The sequence below is a fragment of the Tursiops truncatus genome, chromosome 9 (genome assembly GCF_011762595.2).
Source record: "Tursiops truncatus isolate mTurTru1 chromosome 9, mTurTru1.mat.Y, whole genome shotgun sequence".
Classification (NCBI taxonomy): domain Eukaryota; kingdom Metazoa; phylum Chordata; class Mammalia; order Artiodactyla; family Delphinidae; genus Tursiops; species Tursiops truncatus.
Genome location: NC_047042.1, coordinates 99714559 through 99737762, shown reverse-complemented (window position 1 = coordinate 99737762; position 23204 = coordinate 99714559). Strand labels below are relative to the sequence as shown.

Sequence of the window (23204 nt, the reverse complement as noted above, 5' to 3'; positions counted from 1 at the left end):
CTTGATGAGTCTGGCTAATGGTTTATCAATTTTATCTTCTCAAAGAACCAGCTTTTAGTTTTATTGATCTTTGCTATCATTTCCTTCATTTATTTTTCATTTATTTCTGATCTGATCTTTATGATTTCTTTCCTTCTGCTAACTTTGGGGGTTTTTTGTTCTTTTTTCTCTAATTGCTTTAGGTGTAAGGTTAGGTTGTTACTTTGAGATGTTTCTTGTTTCTTAAGGTAGGATTGTATTGCTATAAACTTCCCTCTTAGAACTGCTTTTGCTGCATCCCATAGGCTTTGGGTCGTCGTGTTTTCATTGTCATTTGTTTCTAGGTATTTTTTAATTTCCTCTTTGATTTCTTCAGTGATCTCTTGGTTATTAAGTAGTGTATTGTTTAGCCTCCATGTGTTTATATTTTTTACAGATTTTTTCCTGTAATTCATATCTAGTCTCATAGCGTTGTGGTCAGAAAAGATACTTGATACGATTTCAGTTTTCTTAAATTTACCAAGGCTTGACTCATGACCCAAGATATGATCTATCCTGGATAATGTTCTATGAGCACTTGGGAAGAAAGTGTATTCTGTTATTTTTGGATGGAATGTCCTATAAATATCAGTTAAGTCCAGCTTGTTTAGTGTATCATTTAAAGCTTGTGTTTCCTTATTTATTTTCATTTTGGATGATCTGTCCGTTGGTGAAAGTGGGGTGTTTAAGTCCCCTACTATTATTGTGTTATTGTCAATTTCCCCTTTTATGGCTGTTAGCATTTGCCTTATGTATTGAGGTGCTCCTATGTTGGGTGCATAAATATTTACAATTTTTGTATCTTCTTCTTGGATTGATCCCTTGATCCTTCTGTAGTGTCTTTCTTTTCTCTTGTAATAGTCTTTATTTTAAAGTCTATTTTGTCTGATATGAGTATTGCTACTCCAGCTTTCTTTTGATTTCCATTTGCATGGAATATCTTTTTCCATCCCCTCACTTTCAGTCTGTATGTGTCCCCAGCTCTGAAGTGGGTCTCTTGTAGACGGCATATATACAGGTCTTGTTTTTGTATCCATTCATCCAGTCTGTGTCTTTTGGTTGGAGCATTTAATCCATTTATATTTAAGGTAATTATCAATATGTATGTTTCTATTACCATTTTCTTAATTGTTTGGGGTTTGTTATTGTAGGTCTTTTCCTTTTCTTGTGTTTCCTGCCTAGAGAAGTTCCTTTAGCATTTGTTGTAAAGCTGGTTTGGTGGTGCTGAATTCTCTTAGCTTTTGCTTGTCCGTGAAGGTTTTAATTTCTCTGTAGAATCTGAATGAGATCCTTGCTGGGTAGAGTAATCTTGGTTGTAGGTTTTTCCCTTTCATCACTTTAAATATGTACTGCCACGCCCTTCTGGCTTGCAGAGTTTCTGCTGAAAGATCAGCTATTAACCTTATGGGGATTCCCTTGTATGTTATTTGTTGTTTTTTCCTTGCTGCTTTTAATATTTTTTATTTGTATTTAATTTTTGATAGTTTGATTAATATGTGTCTTGGCATGTTTCTCCTTGGATTTATCCTGTATGGGACTCTCTGTGCTTCCTGGACTACTTGACTATTTCCTTTCCCATATTAGGGAAGTTTTCAACTATAATCTCTTCAAATATTTTCTCAGTCCCTTTTTTTTTTCTCTTCTTCTTCTGGGACCCCTATAATTCGAATGTTGGTGCATTTAATGTTGTCCCAGAGGTCTCTGAGGCTGTCCTCAATTCTTTTCATTCTTTTTTCTTTTTTCTGCTCTGCAGTAATTATTTCCACTACTTTATCTTCCAGGTCACTTATCCGTTCTTCTGCCTCAGTTATTCTGCTATTGATTCCTTTTAGAGAATTTTTAATTTCATTTATTGTGTTGTTCATCATTGTTAGTTTGCTCTTTAGTTCTTCTAGGTCCTTGTTAAATGTTTCTTGTATTTTCATCATTCTGTTTCCAAGATTTTGGATCATCTTTACTATCATTACTCTGAATTCCATTTCAGGTAGACTGCCTATTTCCTCTTCATTTGTTTCGTGTGGTGGGTTTTTACCTTGCTCCTTCACCTGCTGTGTATTTCTCTGTCTTCTCATTTTGCTTAACTTACTGTGTTTGGGGTCTCCTTTTCACAGGCTGCAGGTTCGTAGTTCCCATTGTTTTTGGTGTCTTCCCCCAGTGGGTAGGGTTGGTTCAGAGGGCTGTGTAGGCTTCCTGGTGGAGGGGTCTGGTGGATGAGGCTGGATCTTGTCTTTCTGATGGGCAGGACTGCGTCTGGTGGTGTGTTTTGGGGTGTCTGTGAACTTATTATGATTTTAGGCAGCCTCTCTCTGCTAATGGGTGGGGTTGTGTTCCTGTCTTGCTAGTTGCTTGGCATGGGGTGTCCAGCACTGGTGCTTGCTGGTCGTTGAGTGGACCTGGGTCTTAGCGTTGAGACAGAGATCTCTGGGAGAACTCTTCACCGATTGATATTACGTTGGGCCGGGAGTTCTCTGGTGTACCAGCGTCCTAAACTCGGCTCTCCCACGTCAGAGGCTCAGGCCTGACACCCAGCTGGAGCACCAAGACCATGTCAGCCACACGGCCAGGTACGTGGGGAGTTTCTTGCCTTTTGAGAAGTCTGAGGTATTCTGCCAGCATTCAGTAGGTGTTCTTTAGGAGTTGTTCCACAGGTAGATGTATTTTTGATGTATTTGTGGTGAGGAAGGTGATCTCCATGTCTTATTCCTCCACCATGTTGAAGGTCTCCCCCCACCAGCCCCATACATAGGTTTTTGTGTGAACATGTTTCGTTTTCCCTGGGATAAGTGCCCAAGAGCGCCACTGATGTGTCATATGGCAGTTGGGAGCTTAGATTCATAAGAAACTGCAAAATTGTTTCCCAGAGCGGTGGTATGATTTTGCATCCCCACAGCAATGCACAAGTGATTCTGTTTCTCTGTATCCTCACTGGCATTTGGTGTGGTCACTGTTTTTATTTTGGCCATTCTAATAGGGGTGTAGTGATAGCTTATTGTGGTTTTGATTTGCGTTTCCCTAATGGCTAATGATGTTGGACATGTTTTCATGCGCTTATTTTGCCGTCTTTCTATCTGTTTCAGTGAAATGCCTCCATATCTTTTGCTCATGTTCTGATTGGGTTGTTTTCTTTTTCTCCTGTTGAGTTTTTATTTTATTTATTTATTTTTGGCTGCACTGGGTCTTTGTTGCTGCACGCAGGCTTTCTCTAGTTGCGGCGAGCAGGGGCTGCTCTTTGCTGCGGTGCCCGGGCTTCTCATTGCAGTGGCTTCTCCTGTTGCGGAGCACAGGCTCCAGCCCCACAGACCTCAGCAGTTGAGGTACGTGGGCTCAGTAGTTGTGGCTCATGGGCTCTAGAGCACAGGCTCAGTAGTTGTGGCACACGGGCTTAGTTGCTCCGCAGCATGTGGGATCTTCCCGGACCAGGGCTCGAACCCATGTCCCCTGCATTGGCAGGTGGATTCTTAACCACTGCGCCACCAGGGAAGCCCTGTACATGTTCTCTTAAGTGAATACCTAAGTATTTAATTTTCTTTGTGGTCATCATAAATAATATTGTTTTTAATATCAGTTTCCACGTGTTCCTTGTTAGCATGAACATTGTTAGCACAAATGTGATTGATTTTTGTGTGTTGAACGTGATTGATTTTTGTGTGTTGATCTTGTATCCTGTAACCTTGGCTGCACTAATTAGTCCTAGTTTTGGTGTTTTGGGATTTGTTTGTTTGTTTATCTAGTAGATTCCTTGGGACTTTCTATGAAGACAACCATGTCATCTGCAAATAGGGATGGTTTTATTTCTTCCTTTGCAATTTGTATGCCTTTAATTTTTTTTTCTTCCCTTGTTGCAGTGGCTAGAACTTCTAGTACTGTGTTGATTAAGAACAGTGTGAAAGCACACATCCTTGCCTTGTTCCTGAACTTAAGAGAGAAAGCATTCAGTCTTTTGCTGTTAAGCATGACACAGCTGAGCATTTTTACCACCATGTCTTACAAAATTAGTTCTGTCTTCTTTTCCTCCCCCCACATTTTTTAAGGCAAAGATTAAGACTTAGGGATTGGCAGGACTTCCCTGGTGACCCATTGGTTAAGACTCCATGCTCCCAATGTAGGGGGCATGGGTTTGACCCCTGGTTGGGGAACTAAGATCCCTCATGCCACATGGCGTGACTAAAAAAAAAAGACTTGGGTATTGGCCCAACTGAGATGACAGAGCAGAAAGAAAGCATAAAGGAAATTTAAGTACTTCCTCCTCCAGGCTAGGCTTGCAAGAGTGACAGAACCAAGTTCCTTCGGTGGGGGCGGGACTTCACAGCCTTAATCAGCGCTGGGGAGCTAATCTCTTTATCAGGGCCCTTGCACTCTGCAGTGAGCTATGGGCCCCCTGCACCTGGGGCAGTCATTGCCTGTAACACAGGAGAGCCTCACGGAACGGGGTGCCTGTCCCCTCTCTGGTTACCCTGCTCTTCCAGGAAGCTCTCGGCTGCCAGCCTCGCTGCCTGCCAACCTGAGTTGGCGATTGGAGAGTCTCAGATACCCAGATCCAGGGTGACAGGAGTGGCCAGGGCCAGATTTAGATTTGTATGTGCTTCTGGCAGTGGCTCCCCAAAGAAGAGAATGGGCTATGAAGAGAGGAAGCACGTTAAAGAGTTCCATGGTGGGTAAAACTGATAGCGACACAGTGCATCTACAGTACGTATATTCCACAGAACAAAATTTTTATTAGGCGAAAGGGATGGGCAATTTAGTCTAAACTTTATAAAGAAAAGCAAGCAATCACTCCCTCACCCACTCCCCTCCACCCCGACCCCCGCCTTTGGGGTCATCTCCCCCTGGGGTCCTGCAGCCTCCATTCCCCTCTCCCTGGCACGTCGCTCCGCCCACCCCGCCCCCACCTGGCAGCGCTCCCCTCGTGCCCCACCCCCCGGGCTGGCCGAGACCACACCTGCGCAGGTTAAACCTGCAGGGACGCGCTGCCGTGGGTGGCGGGGGAAGGTGAGCGGATGTGAGCGGTGGGATGGGAGGACGAGGCAAGGATGAGAAAACGGGCCTCTGCTAATGGCCGGTCGGCGGCCCTGGCGGGAAGGAGGGATGCGGCCAGAAGGGCGCCCCGGCCGCCCTCGAGCGAGCCAGCCCCTGGCTCCTCGGGGTCCTAGTCCCACGGTTCCATCTCGCCGGTCCATACCAACGCGCGAGGCGCCAGGGGGAGGCCGGGAGCGGGCCGTTCCACTCGGGGAGGGCGGCAGGTTAGGCCGCGGCCCGCGCCACCTGCGGCTTGGGGCGGGGGTGGGCCGGAGGCTGGGCCGCACCGCCCGTTCTGTGCAGTGCGGGCGGGCCGGGCCGCGCCGCGCCGCCCCCCGCCCCGCCAGCCGCCCGGGAGGCCCCTCCTCCCAGCGACCCGGCGCGGAGCTAGGCCGGAGCGCTCCGCGGAGCCGCAGAGACCGCCTCCGTGCCCCCGCCCCCCCCCCCCACGCTCCCCGCCCGCCTCCCTGCGCCTCCCCCCAGTCCCCCTCGTCCCGCCCCCGCGCCCCCAACCGCTCGCCGGCCTGCACCCGCCCCCCGGCCGCTCGCCCCTCGGCCCCGCCCCCCGCGTTCGCACCACCGCCGCCCCCCGGCCCTCCGGCCCCCCGCGGCCTGCGCCGCGCCCCAGTATCCCCGGCACCCCCGCCCTCCGCCCCCGCGCGCCACCCCCCAGCGTCCCCGCGCCCCCGCCCGCGCGGCCGGGGACGAGCGCGGCCGAGCGCATGCTGATCCCTGTCCTGCTCCTCCTCAGGCGGCGCTGGCGGCGGCCCCGGGACCCGCGGAAGCCGGCATGCTGGAGAAATTCGAGTTGGAAGAAGAAGGTGAGTGCCCCCCGCTGGAACGCGCTTCCGTGTCTACGCCGGGGGCCCGGAGGGGCCGGGGCGCGGGGACAGACGGGGTTCACGCCCCGGAGGCCGCGGGACCCAGCCGCCCACCGCCCGTCCGGCTTCGGGCGGCGCGCCCTGCGGGGGCTGGCGGTGGAGACGCGGAGCCGGCAGAGCGTGTCTGCAGTGGCCGCGGGTGCCTTTCGGTGGCGAAATCTTGCTGGGTTCTAAGGGGAGCCCGCAACCCGGCCATCCACACGGATGGTCGGTCCTTTTGTCCTTACAAGCCGAACTGGAATGAGAGCAAGGTGACGTGCAGTAGTAATTGTTTGTAATGCCACCATACATGTAGGGGTAACCCCCAGATTATGCCTATGGTCCGTACCTTTAAATAACACACAGTGGTTCCCTTATCTGTACTTGTGAAAATACCACCAGCAGGGTGTGTCTTCTTGTCTTGATAGGGAAAGTTCAATAGGAAAAGCGGTGGCGGCTTAGCGAATTGGTTTTGAGTTCAGGTGATCCTGTCATTCCATCGTTCCTGTCTTCTCTTCGCTCACTCGGTATTTTTCCTTTTCCTGCCCCGTTTTCTTCTTCTTACCTGGATCTTATTTTGAAGCTGTTGAAATGTGGGGGGATGAGTTTGTTCTTTGGCAAAATGAATATTTAACGTGGGACTGTGATGAGCTTTCACCTGGATCTTATGTTGAAACTGTTAAAATTTGAAGGGGATGAGCTTGTTCTTTGGCAGAATTAGTATTGAAAATGAGATATGATGAGTTCAAAGTCTAAAGAGAACTTTGTATAAGATGCTTGACAATGTGAGGAATTTAAAAGACCTCCACACTATCTTGTGTTTTTCCGTTACTCGTTTAGTGAGTTCTCTTTTTTCCAAGAGTATTGATGGAATAAAGCCCCTGGAACAAAGCATGTGCCATGTGGATGCTGTGCCCTCTGCCAACTTTACTTTAATGCTTCTGTTTATTTACAGTCAGGCAGTTCCTTAAATAAGCGCAACCACTGTGAGAACGTTAAGCCGACAGCATCAGGCCGGTGCCTACGTTTATTTTATGTTTTAGAGTTCCCGCATTTCACAGACATGTTAGCCAGAAGATAACGTGTTCATAGTAATGATCATTAAAAGTCTGCCGCCATATTTATTATTAACAAGCAGTTACATGATACATTGCAGAATTTGACTAGGGCTTAATTTGCACTCTGTCCTACTGAAAAATAATCCAGCGTGTTCAATCGAATCCACCTCATTATTCCGTGATTTTATTATATTGCAGGTCAAACTTGGGGCACTGTCCACGGGGCAGTATGGTGTGCCCCCCCTTTCGTTAAGACTCTGAATATCTAAATCATAGAGTTTTCTTTGTCCCTGATTTCAGTAACAATGAGACTCCATTGCATTTAATCATTTTGCAGATTCACAGGGGGGCAAAGGAAAGTAGAGAGCAGATGCTATTGGAGAGGTGCCATAGTTATGGTTTAGAGCATAGGCCCAGCTTCAGACCGTATCTTACCTTCTTATTAAGCTGTGTGACCTTGGACAAGTTACTTACCTCCCTGTGCCTTAGTTTTCCCATTCATAAGGTGGAGCTAATATCGGGGGTGTTTTGAGGATTAAATGAGATAATCCATGTAATGGTATTTAGTACAATGTAAATCCACAGTAAGCACTTAGTACATGTTAGTTACTGTTACTGTTTAAGTGCCATCTACCATTGTACTGAACTCATGGACTTTTTAAGCTTTTTATTAATGAATCGTCCATAGAGATTTTTCTCAGTACAGGTTTGATGGAGTTTTTTTCCTTACTTGAGATTTATTAATTCAATTATATTGCATTTCTCAAAGCAGATATTTGAGAAATATCTCTATGCCTTATTTCTTTTGCATTGTTTCTGCCAAGGGAATGAGTATAAAATACTAAACCTAAGCGTCTGAGACAAGGAATTTCCCGTTTTCACCCATCTGTTTTTATCGATGTTGCTGTCATTACTCTAAAGCGTACTGAATCCCACAAATGACCCTGTCAGATTTTTCCAGATTCTTAAGGAGGCACAATGTTAAAAAGCAGTTGCTTGGAAGCTGTTAGCCAAGCCTGAAGGGGTAGTGTTGGCGTGGTTGTCTAAAGTGCTGCTTTGTTCCTTTTGAACTTTAGATTGCTTATTCATCCAAAATACGGAAAAACTGACTATCAAGCAGAATCTTACATTTATTCGGGGGAACAATGCGTCCTAACAGTAGGACGTTACACCTTTAAATAGTATCCTGTGAGCTGATGTGTTAGCAGCCTACATAATATTGATACCTAGCTGTTGAACAGGTCCTCATTTAATTTTCCAGCTTCCTTCTTATTCACTCGGTGTCATCATTTGTGCGTTGCGATCTGGATGCTTTCCTTAGATGGGGATGTAGTTGGTATACATGGAAACACGTGATTGCTAATATTTTTGTTACCAAGTCTTTGCCTATTTCCTAATAAATTCTAACAGATACTCTGTTCGTTAGAGAGGCATTAGTGAAGTTGGCGTAATCTCTTAAAACGTTAATTTGCTTCTGGGAAGAAAGAAGAAATGGTGCCTCCGTCTCCCATGTGTTGTCCAGGTCCTCCTTTGCCTGGGTTCTGACACCAAGTGCCCACCCACTTCTTCCTACCATCGCACCCTGACAGAGGGACCTTTCCAGAGCGTGAATTGACAGCACCACTCCTTTACGGGAAAATCTTTACCACTTTCCTGGGTCTGTGTATAGAATACATGCAGACTTCTCTTCATCTGCAGCCTCACCGCCTCATCCCGGCCGTACACACCAATGATCAGAGAGCTTTCTGTGCATAAGCCCTGCCAGAGAGCTTTTTAAAAGGCAGAGTCTAGTTCTGTGGGTCTGGGGTGGAACCTGGGAGTCTGCATTTCTGCTCAGCTCCCAAGTGCTGCTGCTGCTGCTTCACAGACCCTGCGCTGAATAATGAGGCTCTAGAACGGGCACGGGCAAACTTTTTCTGTAGAGGGCCAGATGGTCTCGGTCTCCGTCCCTGTCAAGACTGCTCAGCCTGCCCGTGCAGCAGCAAAGCAGCAACGCGGTCCAAGCGGCAGGGCTGCGTTCCAGTCAAACTTTATTTACAGAAAGAGGCCAGGTTTGGCCCACAAGCAGAGTTAGCCAGACCCCTGTTCTGTGACCTTTCATGGTCTCCGTGCCTGAGGGTTTACATCCTTTGGAGGGTAAGACCTTCTCTTGCTCCCTTTTTCCACCTGCCAACCTTCCTACATCACGGCTCAGCCCAAGTCTCACCCTCTCCCAGGCCGCTCCCTAAAGCTCTTCTGTGCTTCTCCATAATCCATCTTTCTCTTCCCAGCAGGCGATACGGCGGCACTTCGGCGGCACTTCGTCGGTGCTCAGCGGCGTTTTGGTATCTCAGTGACTACATTCAGTGTTTATGTTTCCTTTGTGGGAACGATGGGAGGATGAAATGATTCGGTATCTGCAAAGTGATGCGAGCAGTGCCAGCCCATAGCAGTCACTTTATGTGTTTGCGTTTCGAGTGTTTAATTATATCAGCCACACCTGTTTGTTTTTATCAAGATTAACCGTCTTGAACTTATTTAACCACAGGGCCCAGCACCTTCTTAAGCACCTAAACGCAGCCCGTGAGTGCCTTCTCAAGTCGATGAGTATTCAGAAACTTATTCATGATTAATAACTCTGTAATTCTGGCACTACCTCAAGAACTTCACGGCCCCTGGGAACCACCTGCGTTATCGCCGCCTTCTTGTCATTCCAGCTGTCGCAGACTCTCCGGTTTCTTCGGGCTTTCAGCAAGTCGCTTCTTCCCAGTCACCTGTCCCCTCTCCCCTCACCACCTGCCCGCTTCCTTCAGTCCTTTCGGTCCTTTCTGTCCAAGCTGTTCCTTCCTCACCTGCAAGGCATTTCCCAAAGGATAAGCTTTTCAGAACTTGCCTCCAAACTTATTTTCCTAGCAAGATTGGTCAAGCTAGTCTGCACGATCAAAAATAGGGAAGAAGTGGGGGCAGAAGTACAAGCGAGGGGAAAGCATTATTTTTCAGTCAAGGATCTTGGAATCGTAGGCCCAGTTCTGTAATGAAGTAGCTGTATTCTTGAATAATCCTTCTCTCTTGGGGCGTTGCTTGCTTGTTCTGTTGTCATTGTGGGTTTTCTCGGTAGACCAAAGCCCAGCATTGGTGAACTTGTACTTTTCCTTCCAGCTTGAAAATATGACCTAAAGCGACCGGCAACCACTCTACAATAAACCAAAAACGTGCATTCACTGTAACTTGTTCCTTCTCAACTGGGGGATATTGCCCTGAAGTGAGCAAAGATTGGTTCTTGTTGGGGGACAAAAAATCTTAGCTATTACAGTGGTTTCTGGCTCTCCAAAGGGCCCCCGAATGGATATACAATGTATCTGTGGTATTAAAGTTTCATGGGGGTAGGACAGTTGAGGGGGGAATGTATAGAAGGGCTGGGGGGGGTGGATAATGAAAACAAGTTTGAGAAACACTGCCCTAACTTACTTAAGGGAGAATGTCTTCCTGTGAATTTGTGGAACCTTTTAAAGTGTCCCCTTATCACTTAGCTTTGATAAGTGAGGCTCAGCTGGGTCCACTTGGCTGATTGACTGTCCTGTGAGGGGTGCTGACCTCTGGTGGTGACAAGGTTTGTGATGGCAGCTTGGTTGCTGGCCGATCATCTCGTAGTATTAGAGGCTCTGATAATCTATCTTCCAGACTCTTTCCTTCCCTGCTGAGCCTGCATACTTACATTAGAGAAGAGGTTTATTGTTTCTTGTTTATAAACATAGTTACAGCTTTATGAAATGTTTACAATTAAACGTTTTCTGCTCCGGCTGACCCCGTGTTTGAAAGTTTGCCATTTTCACAGACTTTAGGTTCACATTTTAAAGTCAGGCTTCACATTTGATGGTATCTTAGATTTGATAAGACAGAGTAGTTGTTTTATAGGCTGCGGAGGTTTTGTTATCTGAAACGTTAAGACCCCTGACTGTTTTAACCAAGAGGGGAGTGCGCGGCGGGGTTTGAGGATCCGTAAGTGGGACCTGCCACCGGGCTTCTCAAGTCATCAGGAAGCAGGGCCGCGCTGAGTCATGTCCACGATGATGAAGGGACCCCCACGACCTTCCCGCTCAGGACTGGTTCTGCCTGCTCATTGGTGAGCCCTCAGCAGCCCCAGCAGGCGGCTGGCAGGAGTCCAGGCCAGCGAGTCAGACTGTCTGCTCCATGGCCGGGGTGTTTCCACCCTACAGCTCTGCGTGGGGTGGGCAGAGCCCTTGCAAAGTTGTTATGCCAGGACCCCTGTGACTTTACATTTTACCTGTGAATTTTAAAGTGGGAAAATTTTGCCACCGCAAAGCATTTGGAATTTATTTGAAGAAACTGGAAGAATTTTTGTCCTTTTTCTATGATTATAGTAACCGGCGTATGTTAAGTATATGGAGGCACTGTTAGAAATCCTTTACGTTTATCCCATCTAATCCTCAAAACAACTCTTAAGGGGTAAATATTTTTATCTTCTCTGTTTATAGAGTAGGAGATTAAGAGGGGTTAAATAAGTGACCGTGGGGCGGGGGAGGACATATCTGGGAAGGTGGGGTCGCCAGGTTGCAAACACAGGCTTTAGACTTGCAGCCCAGGCTCTGAGCCCGTCTTCGTGACTGACATGAAATAATCCCTTATCTGGAAACCCTCTTTGCATTTCCTTGCTTCCCATTCCTTCTTCAGCGCATATCCACCGCTCCACCCAAATTCCCTGAGTTGGTCACTGGCGGCTCCATTTTGCAAACTCCAGTGGACACTTAATCGTCTTCCCGTTTTGCACTCTTCGTAGGCGTCACCAGGGGTGGCCTCTGCTCCCTCCTCCCGCGGAGCACTCCTGGCGCGCTCCTCAAACCTGCCCGCTCGTTGTTTCCTTGAAGGCTCTTACCCTTTTTCCTTTCCGTTTTGTTTTGTTTTGTAGTAGCAGGTGGAGTGAGGGCTAATTCACAAGCCATGCGTTTGAACGTTAGCTATGGGGCTCGCCCCTGGCTCTTCCCCAAGCTACTTGTCTTCTCCTCCTGGGCCCTCCCCCAGGCAATCTCCCTCACTTCCATGGCTTCGGTTACCACCTGCCTGTTGCCCAGTGTTTAATTACCACGATGCTTTAATAACTGATGATGCCCAAAGAGATATCTGCAGCCAGATCTCCCTTCTGAGTATTTGGTTGCCTATTGGATGTCTCTGCCTGAGTCATCGCACCGTCTCTCTGGTCTGTCCCCCTGCTTCTCCCTCGCGCCTCTTTTTTCCCCCCCAACCTAATTCAGTAAGTGCTACCACGTTCACCTGTTTTTTTGTTTTGTTTTTTTAAGAAGAATGACGTTGAGCTACGGCTCTCTCACTCTCCCACACCCAAGCGGTCGGTCCTCTCGCTTTCACCTCCTGAATACCTACCTGTCTCCGCCGTCGTCACCTTTCTATTGACTATTAAACAGCCTAGTCTCTCCAGCATCTACTCTCGCCCCCTCCAATCAACTTTACATGCTGCAATTAGAGATAGTTTTAAAAACATGTATCTGATCGTGTCACTTCCGGGCTTAAAAGCCTGCTCTGACTTTCCTTTGCCTTTAGGCTGGAGCCCAGACTTACCTCCTTCTTCCATCTGCCCACCTCACCGCGCACCTCCCTCCTCCTGGCCTCGTTCCTCCGTGCCTGCTGGACTTTGCACAGGCAGTTCCCTCTCCCTGGATTGTTCTTCCCTGTCCTCTTGGCCACCTGCTAGTTTTCTTCAGGTCTCAGCCTACGTGTCACTTCCTCGGGAAAATTGCCTGTCTGGAAGCCCCAGACAGGCCTTCACATATTATCTCATGATCCCTCATGGTTGATGGGGCTGTTAAGGTGAAAGGCATTTATTCATGTTTCTCTGCCATTGTGGAAGCTCTTGTGAGCATGGGGACTGAAAACTTAACTATTGCCAGGTCTCAAAGATATGATGATGACCGAGACCTCGTTTCAGTAAGTGTTTGTCGCGTACGTGAACACGTGTAGTTTTTGGAGCTTTACGTTTCACTCTGGCACGTGGGCTCAGTGTACTTCAGTGGTTAATGTTGTTTCTTATAAAGAAATAAGGCAACGAGAGGAAATCCACTTGCCAAGTTTATGCGTGCTAATCAAAGAGCAGTGACAAGGTAGCTGTAAGATGACCCACATATACGTCCCAGATGCACCGAGGCTTCTCCTCCTAAGCGTGAGGTCAAAATAGACTGTGTCCCGCGGCTGAACAACTCAGAGGCAGTAACGGCGGATAGAGACGTGATGACTTGCTTGCGTAACCTGGTGCCTGAGGAGAAAGTCTTTTAGATCTTTCTTTTGAGGCTGTGATCACACTTGCACTGATATTAGGGGGAATGAAGTCCGGCTTAACTCGGATACTAAAAGGAGAGTCATTTTGGGGAGGAAACTAATTTGGGAACCTTTCGGTCAAATTTTAGTCACTTTTAAATCTTTTACTTTGTCGCTTCTGTCCCACTTTGAGCTATTTCCTATGTATCTGAGTTTATGTCACATCACTGAGGTTTCTGAACTTTGTTAATAACCTGATTTATTTTATCTTAGGTCGTACTTCAATCATTTGTTTCTAACAGTAAGTTGCTACCAATAAATTGTTATTTTAGACCACATACTATGGAAGGCGTAGTTGTTTCATGAAGACCTCCTCGGGGATGTCCGCGTCCACGTTCTCACGTGTGATTTTTACCTTTGTTGGGCTCTTTTCACAGTGACTCCTGTAGGTTTGAGGCTTACACGTGTGGCATGTCCCCCCCTTAAGCTGCATATATAATTAGTGTCGTGTAATTAAGAGCATGAGTCAGACCCAGATTGGAGTCCCATTTCTTCTACTTAATAGCTGTGAGACCTTAGGCAAGTTATTTCAAGCTTCAGTTTCTTCAAGTGTGAGTAGGAAACAATAATAGCTCCTAGCTAATAGGATTATACGTGCATTAAGTAACCTGAATGTAACAGTCACTTGAGTACCTGCTGTGTAGTGCACTCTCTACAGGTGTAACTATGATGATGACCCTAGAAAGGACCAAAAAGGCAACTGAGCGTAAATTTCAAAATCAAGCCACCGTTAGTGCATCATCCGGCGACAGCCATCTGGCTGGTGATGGCTTCGGTGTCTGCACCGTCGGACTCTTCCCCGTGTGGATGTCGTCCCTACCACCCAGTGGACGGCATTTGTGATTGAATGTTTGAGTTTATTTATCCCCATTCCTCAGAATCACTCTGCAAGAAAGATGGTGTTATCCCCATCTGACGAACGAAGAGATTCAGGCCCAGGGGATGCAGGAATTTGCTCAGCGTCACACAGAAGGTGATGACAGTTCTCGTACAGGTTTGGTCTAGATCTGCCCTGTTCTGTCTCCTGCACTCGCTCCCCCTGGAGCCTCAAAGTCCTAGAGTCCCCGTTGGAGAAGACTGGCCTGCTCCCTGATGTACCTGAGGAAAGGACCCAGGCCTGTGAGCTTCTCAGGGAATCGTATATTGTTAGTGCCTTACTCTGCAGATCATCTTTCGTATTCTGATTTGAACAGCACTTACCCATGTTGTAAGAACGATAGTGTGCTGTACTAGAGGCAGCCAGGGCCCCACCGCAGAAAGATCCGTTGTATTGCTAAACCCCAAAGATGTGCGTGCATTTACGGACATCTGTTTAAGCGCTGGTAACTGCAATGAGTCAGGATGCGTCCGAACTGCATGGTGTCCAGATGTCAAAACTGCAGCACGCTGGTGGGGACACAGTGACAAGCCAGCCTTCAGTGCACCTGCCTGGTGCACCGAGCTGGGCTGCCACGTTGTGAGTCAGCACGGTTTGCTGAATGCGTTCATCTCTCTCTCATCCCCCGAAAATGCTACTGAAATGACAGCAAATCAGAGAGTAGCCTTGCTCCACAAGAGCACAAGCTTAATTCTTGGAAAAGACCAGTTCAGTGGATAAACCTGTGTCAAGTCTGTTCAAAGAAAAAAATGAGTGAAAACGCAAAGTATTAGAAATAAGAGGGGCTTCTTAATTATAAATGCAGAGATTTAGAAAATAACTTGAAAAGAAATCTGAATATGTCAAACTATATCTATATTTAAAAATCTTTTCAATCACTTTTGAGTAAATTTTACAAGTTCGTATTTTCTTGGTTAACTATCCCTTTCATCAGTCACCGTAGAAGAAATTAAAAAGTAATTCATTGAACTGTACACTTTAAATGGGTGAAGTGTGTGGATGTGAATTATCTCAATAAAGGCTTTGGGGGTTTTTTAAGTAATGAAAGGTCCTTGCCCTTCCTCTGCCCCTGCATTAGAGGCCTGGTATTCAGCCTGTTGATGGGTAGATTCTGTAAAACCTTCAAGAAACAGTTAAGGCCTAGGTCATCTGAATTAACTTTAGGGCTTAGGGAAAGATGGCGGCTTCCCAGCTCCTTCTGTGAAGCTCGCTCGATCCTGACGTCAGAACCAGAGGATAGCGCGCAAAGAAGAAAACAAATGATTAACCTGGCATTTAGCATACGGGCAGGACTCCTGCAAAAACGTCAGCAGGATGAGCCGTGCCGTCTCACGTGACCAAACAAGGTTTTGTCCCAGAAATGCAGGGCTGCAGTTTGTTAAGAAATCCACCGAGGAGTTAATGTCAGCAGATTAAAGGAGAGAAACCTCTGGTCATCTAAGTAGATACTGAAATAGCAACTGATAAAATTCAACATATGTTGCTTTTACAAAATCCTTATTAAGCTAGAGGGAGAAGGAGACTCCTTTAAATTGCTGAAAGCGTGTTGGACAGAAGTGGGGACTGACATCTGTACACTGCTGTGTATGAGGTGGATGGCTGGTGAGGGCCTGCTGTATAGCACGGGGGGAGAAAAGAAGGTACAGCCTGTTCACAGGACGTGTATTAAGTTAACCTTAGAAATGCATTCCAATGAGCATTAGGCGCAGACGCGTACCGTTTGATTCCACTTACACGAGGTACCTAGAATAGTCAAATCATAGAGTCGGCAAGCGCACTGGTAGATGCCAGGGGCCGGGGAGGTGGGCAGGTGGGGGGGGAATGGGGAGTTAGTGTTTCACGGGGACAGAGTTTCCGTTTAGGAAGGTGGAAAATCCGGGAGGTGGATGATGGTGCGAGTTGCACGACAATGTGACTGTACTTAGTGCCGCTGAACTGTGCTGTTAAATATGGTCACCATAGTAACCATAGATACGGTAGTTGGTTTAACTCCGTTTTACATTATGTGACTTTTACCACAGGAAAAAAAGAAAACATTTTACAGAAAGAAGTGGGCTGGGGTGGCCGCGTGTTGTCCCTGGCATCCCTGTCATCAAGGTGTTCCTTACCCCGCTGCCCTGCTGGCGCTGGGGGCTGGATCCCTGTGCGTTAACCTTGGTCCTCTCTGTTGCTCCGGCTTAGTGCAGTAATTGGGTTCTGTTTCCTGAAAAAGAGGCAACACTGGCTGTGGTTCACAGAACTAAACCCAACGCCATTGTAAAATGGATGGGGCTCACTGTCATTTCAAGGTCACAGCCTTGTCGGGTCTGTGACATTCCTTAGACATTTATTGCGGCTAACTTTGAGCTATTATCTAATCGGGGAAGCTTTGTGCCTTTACTTACCTACGCTTTTCCTTCTTTCTTAGTAACTGTTTGCCCCCTTACCTAGCAGAGCATGTGCATGTCCCTCTTCAGTGGACACTTTTGCCCCCAGCACACACAGAACCGAACGCACAAAGCATGGAAAGGGAAAAAAATCTAATGCACTTCATTTATTCTGCTACCTTGTAAGTCCTGTACAATTATATTTAAGCTTTGACTTTGTTAATATTCATGTTTCTAAGCACTTTAAGAAAACGGATGTATATGAGAGTTTAATCTTTTCCATATGCTTTTAACTTCCATATTCCCCTTTTCGCTTATTTCTTGCTTAACTATTTTAAATGGTTTTCTGAAAAGAAAAGATACTATATGAATATAGTAAACTTATGTTTCTAAGTATAGAACAAAGCATAAAAGACAAATTTTAAAATAACTATAACCTATTGATAACCTTTTTCTTTGTGGAATTACAATGAAGTGTCTTACGTTAAGTTAAAATTACAGGATTGGAAATAAGGAGTTAGTGTTTTTTGGTTGGGGTGTTTTTAGTGACATTTGGGCGATGTGTAAATTTTGCTTTGGAACGCCTCTCGTCCTTGCACGCTCAGCTCTCTAAGATGGGGATCGAGTCGTTACCATGGCCCCTGCCTTTCATGGCCGCGTCCTTCAGTGACGTACAATGTGGCAGGCATGAGCTCGTCCTGACACCCGTGAGGAGCTTGCTGGGGGCCGTCTGCTGCCTCAGAAGCCGCCGCCTAAAGCAGGTCCATAGCTTTGGCACAGGCACATCAGGGCTCCGAAAGGGCGTCGCTCACAGAGCACTCGCGGGGGTGTTCACAGTGGAGGGGTGCGGGTGCCTTGAGGGCCTTTAGGGAAGGTGCAGGGGGCCCGCGAACTGAACTTGGAAGGCGGAGGAGGCTCCTGAGGCCGCCATGACAAAGTGCCACAAACCCCGTGGCTCGGAACAGCGGAACTTTATTCTCCCACACTCGGGAGGCCAGACATCCGAGCTCAGGGGCTCCGCAGGGCGGGTCCCGTCTGGAGGCTCCAGGGAGACTCTGTCCCAGGCCTCCGTCCCGGCTTCCGGTGGTTGCTCGTGCTCCCGGGCGTCCCGTGGCTCGTGGCCGCATCACTCCGATCTCTGCCTCCATCGACTTCTCCTGTGTCTGTGTCCGCTCTCATCTGTAAGGACACTGGTAATCGGATTTCGGGCCCAACCTGATAATCCAGGGTGACCTCGTCTCCAAAGACCCTTGTTCCAAATAAGGCCGCGTTCTGACGTTCCAGGTGGACGTATCTTGTGGGGGCCACCATTCAGCCCATACAGAAAGGCAGGTAGGAGTCCAGTGGCCACCTGGGCCGTGCGCCCAGTAGAGGCAGGCACGAGGACACGGGCCCAGAGTTCAGAAGCTGCCTTTGAAAAGGAAGTGTCCACGGGATCCCAGGGTGTGAAACTCCTCGGGGCCGCGGCGTGTGAGGTGCTGTGCTGCGGTGAGGACTTGTCAAGGGTGGTGTGTGAGCAGATCTGCTTGCAGGGAGAGAAACACTCGGCCATGCCTTCCTGGTTAGAGCGCACAGCTGTCTGCACGTAAACTGAGACGTTGCGTTTCCCAGGTTGTTCTGTTGACCTTCACAGAGTAAACACTTTAACGTATACTTTCTCCTTCCCAGTAGCACTCTTCAGTAGCTCCCTGGGCTGATGCTGGGTTAGCGTGTGACTGGACGGCGTAACGTCATTCCACGGCGGGTGGCTTTCATAGACCAGTGGCTCAGGTGCCAGCGTGACACTCTGCAGTTACACTTCTCCCCGGGGACGGATAAAATAACCCAACAGTGGGACACGGCGATACTTTCTGAGCCCCAGTTGCCTTTTGAATAACGAGAGCTTGAACTTGCCTTCTCAGGAATTTTAATAACTTATTCCAAACAACCTGTTATTGTTGAATGGTTTTGGTTTTTTGGGGGTGTTTTTCCTTTTTGGTTTAACTCCAGATACTCTTATTTTCTGTTTCAATGCGTTTCTTCCTTCAGGTACAGTTTGGACTTCATCATAGTTAAATAATACAAATGGTGCTCTCATCAACAAGTGTTACCAAATGTAGAGAAGCAATGACATTTTTTTTTTTTTTTTTTGCGGTGTGTGGGCCCCTCACTGCTGTGGCCTCTCCCGTTGCGGAGCACAGGCTCCGGACGTGCAGGCCCAGCGGCCATGGCTCACGGGCCCAGCTGCTCCACGGCATGTGGGATCTTCCCAGACCGGGGCACGAACCCGCGTCCCCTGCATCGGCAGGCGGACTCTCAACCACTGTGCCACCAGGGAAGCCCAGCAATGACATTTTTATGGTATTTTACTTTATTCTCCTGACTTTAAATGCTGACACTTTCGTTATTGATGTTATTGCATCAGTAATAATCTAGCCTTATCATGAACCAAAATACATTTTAGTGTCATTTTGCTTTCTGGGTCAAGCTTTTTACATTAAAAAAAGATAGTGTTACAGATCCACCTCAAAACTGAGAACCCCAGGCTAATCATGAGGAAAAACATCAAATTCCAGTCGAAGGGCATCCTCCAGAGTATCTGCCCAGTGCTCCCCAGAACTACCGAGACCATCAAACCAAGGTGTGAAGAGCTGTCACTGCCAAGAGGAGCCCAAGGAGACAGGGCTGCATGTGAGGTGCTGTCCTGGAGGGAGAGAAACTAAGGCAATTGAATAACTGTAACAGACGTACCACACAGATGTAAGCCGCTAGTGGTGAGGGCACACATGTCACCACCTGGGGGCTGGTGATGCTCCAGAGGGAACAGAGGGCCCAGCTCTCCACGCCCTGCTGGCCTGGGGGCTGCAGGTGTGAGCAGGGAAGTCCTGGGGGGCCTGGCGGGGAGTCACAGCCCCAGCGGACCCAGGAGAACGTGGGCCGTGCCCCACACACCCCGTCATCGGGTGGACCCTGCCGGCTGGAGCACTGATCCTGACATGGTTGTCGGATTGTGACTCAGAGTACGGGGTAGATACCGTGAGTCCATACTGAGACAGACAGACCGACAGACACCTCTCCTCTACAGAAATGTTCCAAGTACAGTAAGTTCCCTACATACAAACGAGTTCCGTTCCAAGAGTGCATTCGTAAGTCTAAATTTGTTCTAAGCCCAACAAAGTCAGCCTAGATGCCCAACTAACACAATCGGCTATATAGTGCTGTACTGTAATAGGTTTGGAATACTTTTCACACTACTAATACATTAAAAACAAACACAAAAAATAAAGAACATTTTTAATCTTACAGTACAGTACCGTGAAAAGTACAGTAGTACAGGACAACAGCTGGCATCCAGGGGCTGGCATCGAGTGACAGGCCAGAAGAGTTACTGACTGGAGGAGGGGGAGGAGGTGGGAGACGGTAGAGCTGAAAGGTCGTCAGCAACAGGAGGCGGAGGGCCAGCTGCCATGTCACTCACGCCCGACGCTGACGGCACAGGGTCCAGTTCCTTGCTGGATTCAGTTCTATCTACCCAGCTGAAAACACGATCCAGCCGTGTCTGGGTAGCAGCTCTTTTTTTCTTATCATAGATGACACGGTGGCACTGGATTGCTGAACGGCTGCTGCAGCCTTCGTGTAGCGTTCGTTGTACGTTAAGGTCCCGTGCCTCCAGCACTAGCAGCGCCTCCTCAAATGCAGAGAACCCCCTTGCCGTTGCCTGCGTCGTGAATCTCTTTGGTTCTTCAGTTACGTCTTCCTCTTGTCTCTCTCCGTCCTTTCTCTGGGCCTGCAGTTCCATCAGGCCTTCATTCGTAGGCTCCTCACGTTGCACAGCAAGGAGTTCAGTGATGTCGTCCTCTTGCAGATCTGGCTCCAGCTTCTCACTGAGGGTCTCTAAGTTGCTGAAGACCTCTTTGGACTCTTCATCCACCTTCTCAAATCCACGAAAATCATGAACAAACTGTGGGGAAAGGTTCTTCCAAACCCCATTCACGGTGACGGCCGTAACCTCATGCCAAGCAAAGTCAATTTTTTTTTATGGCCTGTAGATGTCGCAGAGATTGTCGCAGGGCTGTTCCTGATTCGTCAGTCGCCTTTACTCCCTGACGAAAAGTGTGACATAAATAATATTTCTTGAAAGTCGCTATAACTCCCTGGTCCATAGGTTGGATGAGCGACGTAGTATTCGGTGGCAGGTGCACTACTTTGACGTTGGGATGCAAGCCGTCCATGAACGGGGGGTCGCCCGGAGCATTGTCGAGCGACAAAAGAACGTGGAATGGGACGTTCTTCTCCAAGCAATACTTCTCTACCTCCGGGATAAAGTGGTGGAAAAACCAGTCCTGGAAAATGGCCTGTGTAACCCAGGCCTTGGGGTAACTCTTCCACACAATAGGAAGAGAGCCCTTGGCTGTTTCTGAGGGCCCTTGGGTTCTCTGAATGATAAACTAAGAGAGGCTTCGCTTCATATCACCGGAAACACTGCCACCACACAACAGAGTTAGCCTGTCCTTTGCTGCTCTATAGCCTGGCATCAACTTTCCCTCCTTGCTGAGGTAACTTTGGTCTGGCATCCTTTTCCAGTACAGTCCTGTCTCGTCCACATTAAACACCTGCTCAGGTAAATACGCGCCTTCATCAATAATTTCTTGAAGCGTTTCAGGAAATTCCTGGGCAGCTACCGTATCTGCGCTCGCTGCCTTGCCGCTTACTTTTACGTTGTGAAGTTGGCTCCAGTCTTGAACCGATGAAGCCAGCCGTGGCTGGCATTAAAAGATGCGCCCTCTGATTCTTCGCCGTGTTTCTTCTTCAAACCTTCATAAAGGCTTTTAGCTTTCTCTTGAATCAGCATTAAGCTGAGCGGGACTCAACACTAATGCTGGTCCTGCATCCGCACACTGAGACGTTTCTCCATCTCCTCCACCAATTTTCCACGCTTCTTCGACATTACTGTCTGCACAGCAGACTTTACATGTTCCATGATCTCGTCCTTGTTCTTCAGAATCGTGCCATTGGTTGAACGACTCATTTTATAAGAATGAGCGGCGTCTACCATCTTTTCACCTCACTCCACTCTCTCAATTATTTTCACATTTGTTTCCATCGTTATCGCTTGGCGCTTCTTAGCGGCACTGGCTACCTCACCACTGCTTTTACGCTTGCTTCCGGACACCCTGGGCTTGACATAAAGATGCTGTACTCCTGTACTCTATACAGTCCTGCACAGTAAAGTGTGCAAGAGCACAACCACTTGTCGAAGATGCGCGCTCATGACAGTGTACGCCAGACACGTGAACTGACTTTTGTGATTGGACATGCGAAGGCACATTCACCTCTTTGAAAGTTCACAACTTGAAGGTTCACGTGTAGGGGATTTACTGTAATTCATGCAGATGCTTTGCCCTCAGGGAGGTGGACCGTGACTTCCCTGCCAAGACTGCAGTGTGGGAAGAGGGGGAAGAGTCCCTGTAGGGGAAAGACCCGACAGATCCTGCCTGGGCCAGGTGACCCAGGTGATGAGGTGTGTTGACAGCAGGTGCCCTAGGTACAGTGGGATGCAAAGGCACCTCGCCTTCTGGTCTTCCTGCTAAAACACACAAAGCCCAAAACTGAGATCATGAGAAAAACATCATACAAATCCGGAATGAGGGCCATTCTACAGAATGCCTGACCAGTACTCCTGGTCAAGGTCTCAAGGTCAAGTACTCAAGGTCATCAAACACAAGGAATGTCTGAGAAGCCATCACTGCCTAGGGCAGGCTACGGAGCATGATGACTAAATGTGCTGTCCTGGATGGGGTCCTGGGACAGAAGAAGGATGTTAGGGGAAAACTAAGGCAACCCTATTAAAGTGTGAACTTTTTAGTAATGTGTCAGTGATGGTTCGTTGGTTGTGACAGATGTGCCGGAGGAACGTCAGATGTTATCTTTAGGGGAAATCCGGTATGGGGTGTATAAGGAACTGCTGTGTCTTCACAGCTTCTCTATATAAATCTAAAGCTATTCAAAATAAAATGTTTATTTAGATATTTTTAAAAATTAACAGACGAATTAAGATGTTACCCCAAAATATGTTTAACACAAAGCTTACAGTGTTTTAAAAATTCTAAAAGTTCGAATATTTCTTTCCATAGTATTTTAAGATTTTATTTCAGATACTCGTGTTGTGATGTTAACATCTATAAAATGTGCACTCCTTTTATGAAAATTCTTTTTTTTTTTAATATCTTTATTGGGGTATAATTGCTTTACAATGGTGTGTTAGTTTCTGCTTTATAACAAAGTGAATCAGTTATACATATACATATGTTCCCATATGTCTTCCCTCTTGCGTCTCCCTCCCTCCCACCCTCCCTATGAAAATTCTTGATTTAATTAACAGACAAACTGTCTTGTAAGGGTTCCGTTCTGGGAGATGGAGTGTTACATTTTATTATAGTTTCCCCCTTGATGTCTTTCATTTGCATTTTAGGAGAATGGATTTGACCAGCACTTTGTACACTTTGTAAGTTAAATGTTAGTTACGCGTGGGCTTGCCTGCACTGGTCCTTTGAGCCTTGTGTCTGCACGGATCCCCTCTGAATAGGCTTCGAGGAAACGACTCATTAGCAGCCTGGTAGTCGTCCTCCTTGGCAGTGCGGGAGCAGTGATGGCAGAGAAGGACCGGGACTTTGCGTGTGGCTGTCGTGTGAACGTCCTGCGTTCC

At 47.6% G+C, this 23204-nt stretch overlaps 1 protein-coding gene across 5 annotated transcripts in view; it reads left to right on the top strand.

Annotated features, from left to right (window-relative positions):
* PRKAG2 (protein kinase AMP-activated non-catalytic subunit gamma 2) overlaps positions 1–23204 on the top strand; it is a 277712-nt gene that overhangs the window by 212106 nt on the left and 42402 nt on the right. For all 5 annotated transcript variants that reach the window (XM_033863525.2, XM_033863524.2, XM_019930318.2 and 2 more), the window contains one exon: positions 5786–5855. In XM_033863525.2, the coding sequence (XP_033719416.1) occupies positions 5786–5855 (70 nt within the window). The remainder of the gene's footprint in view (positions 1–5785; positions 5856–23204) is intronic.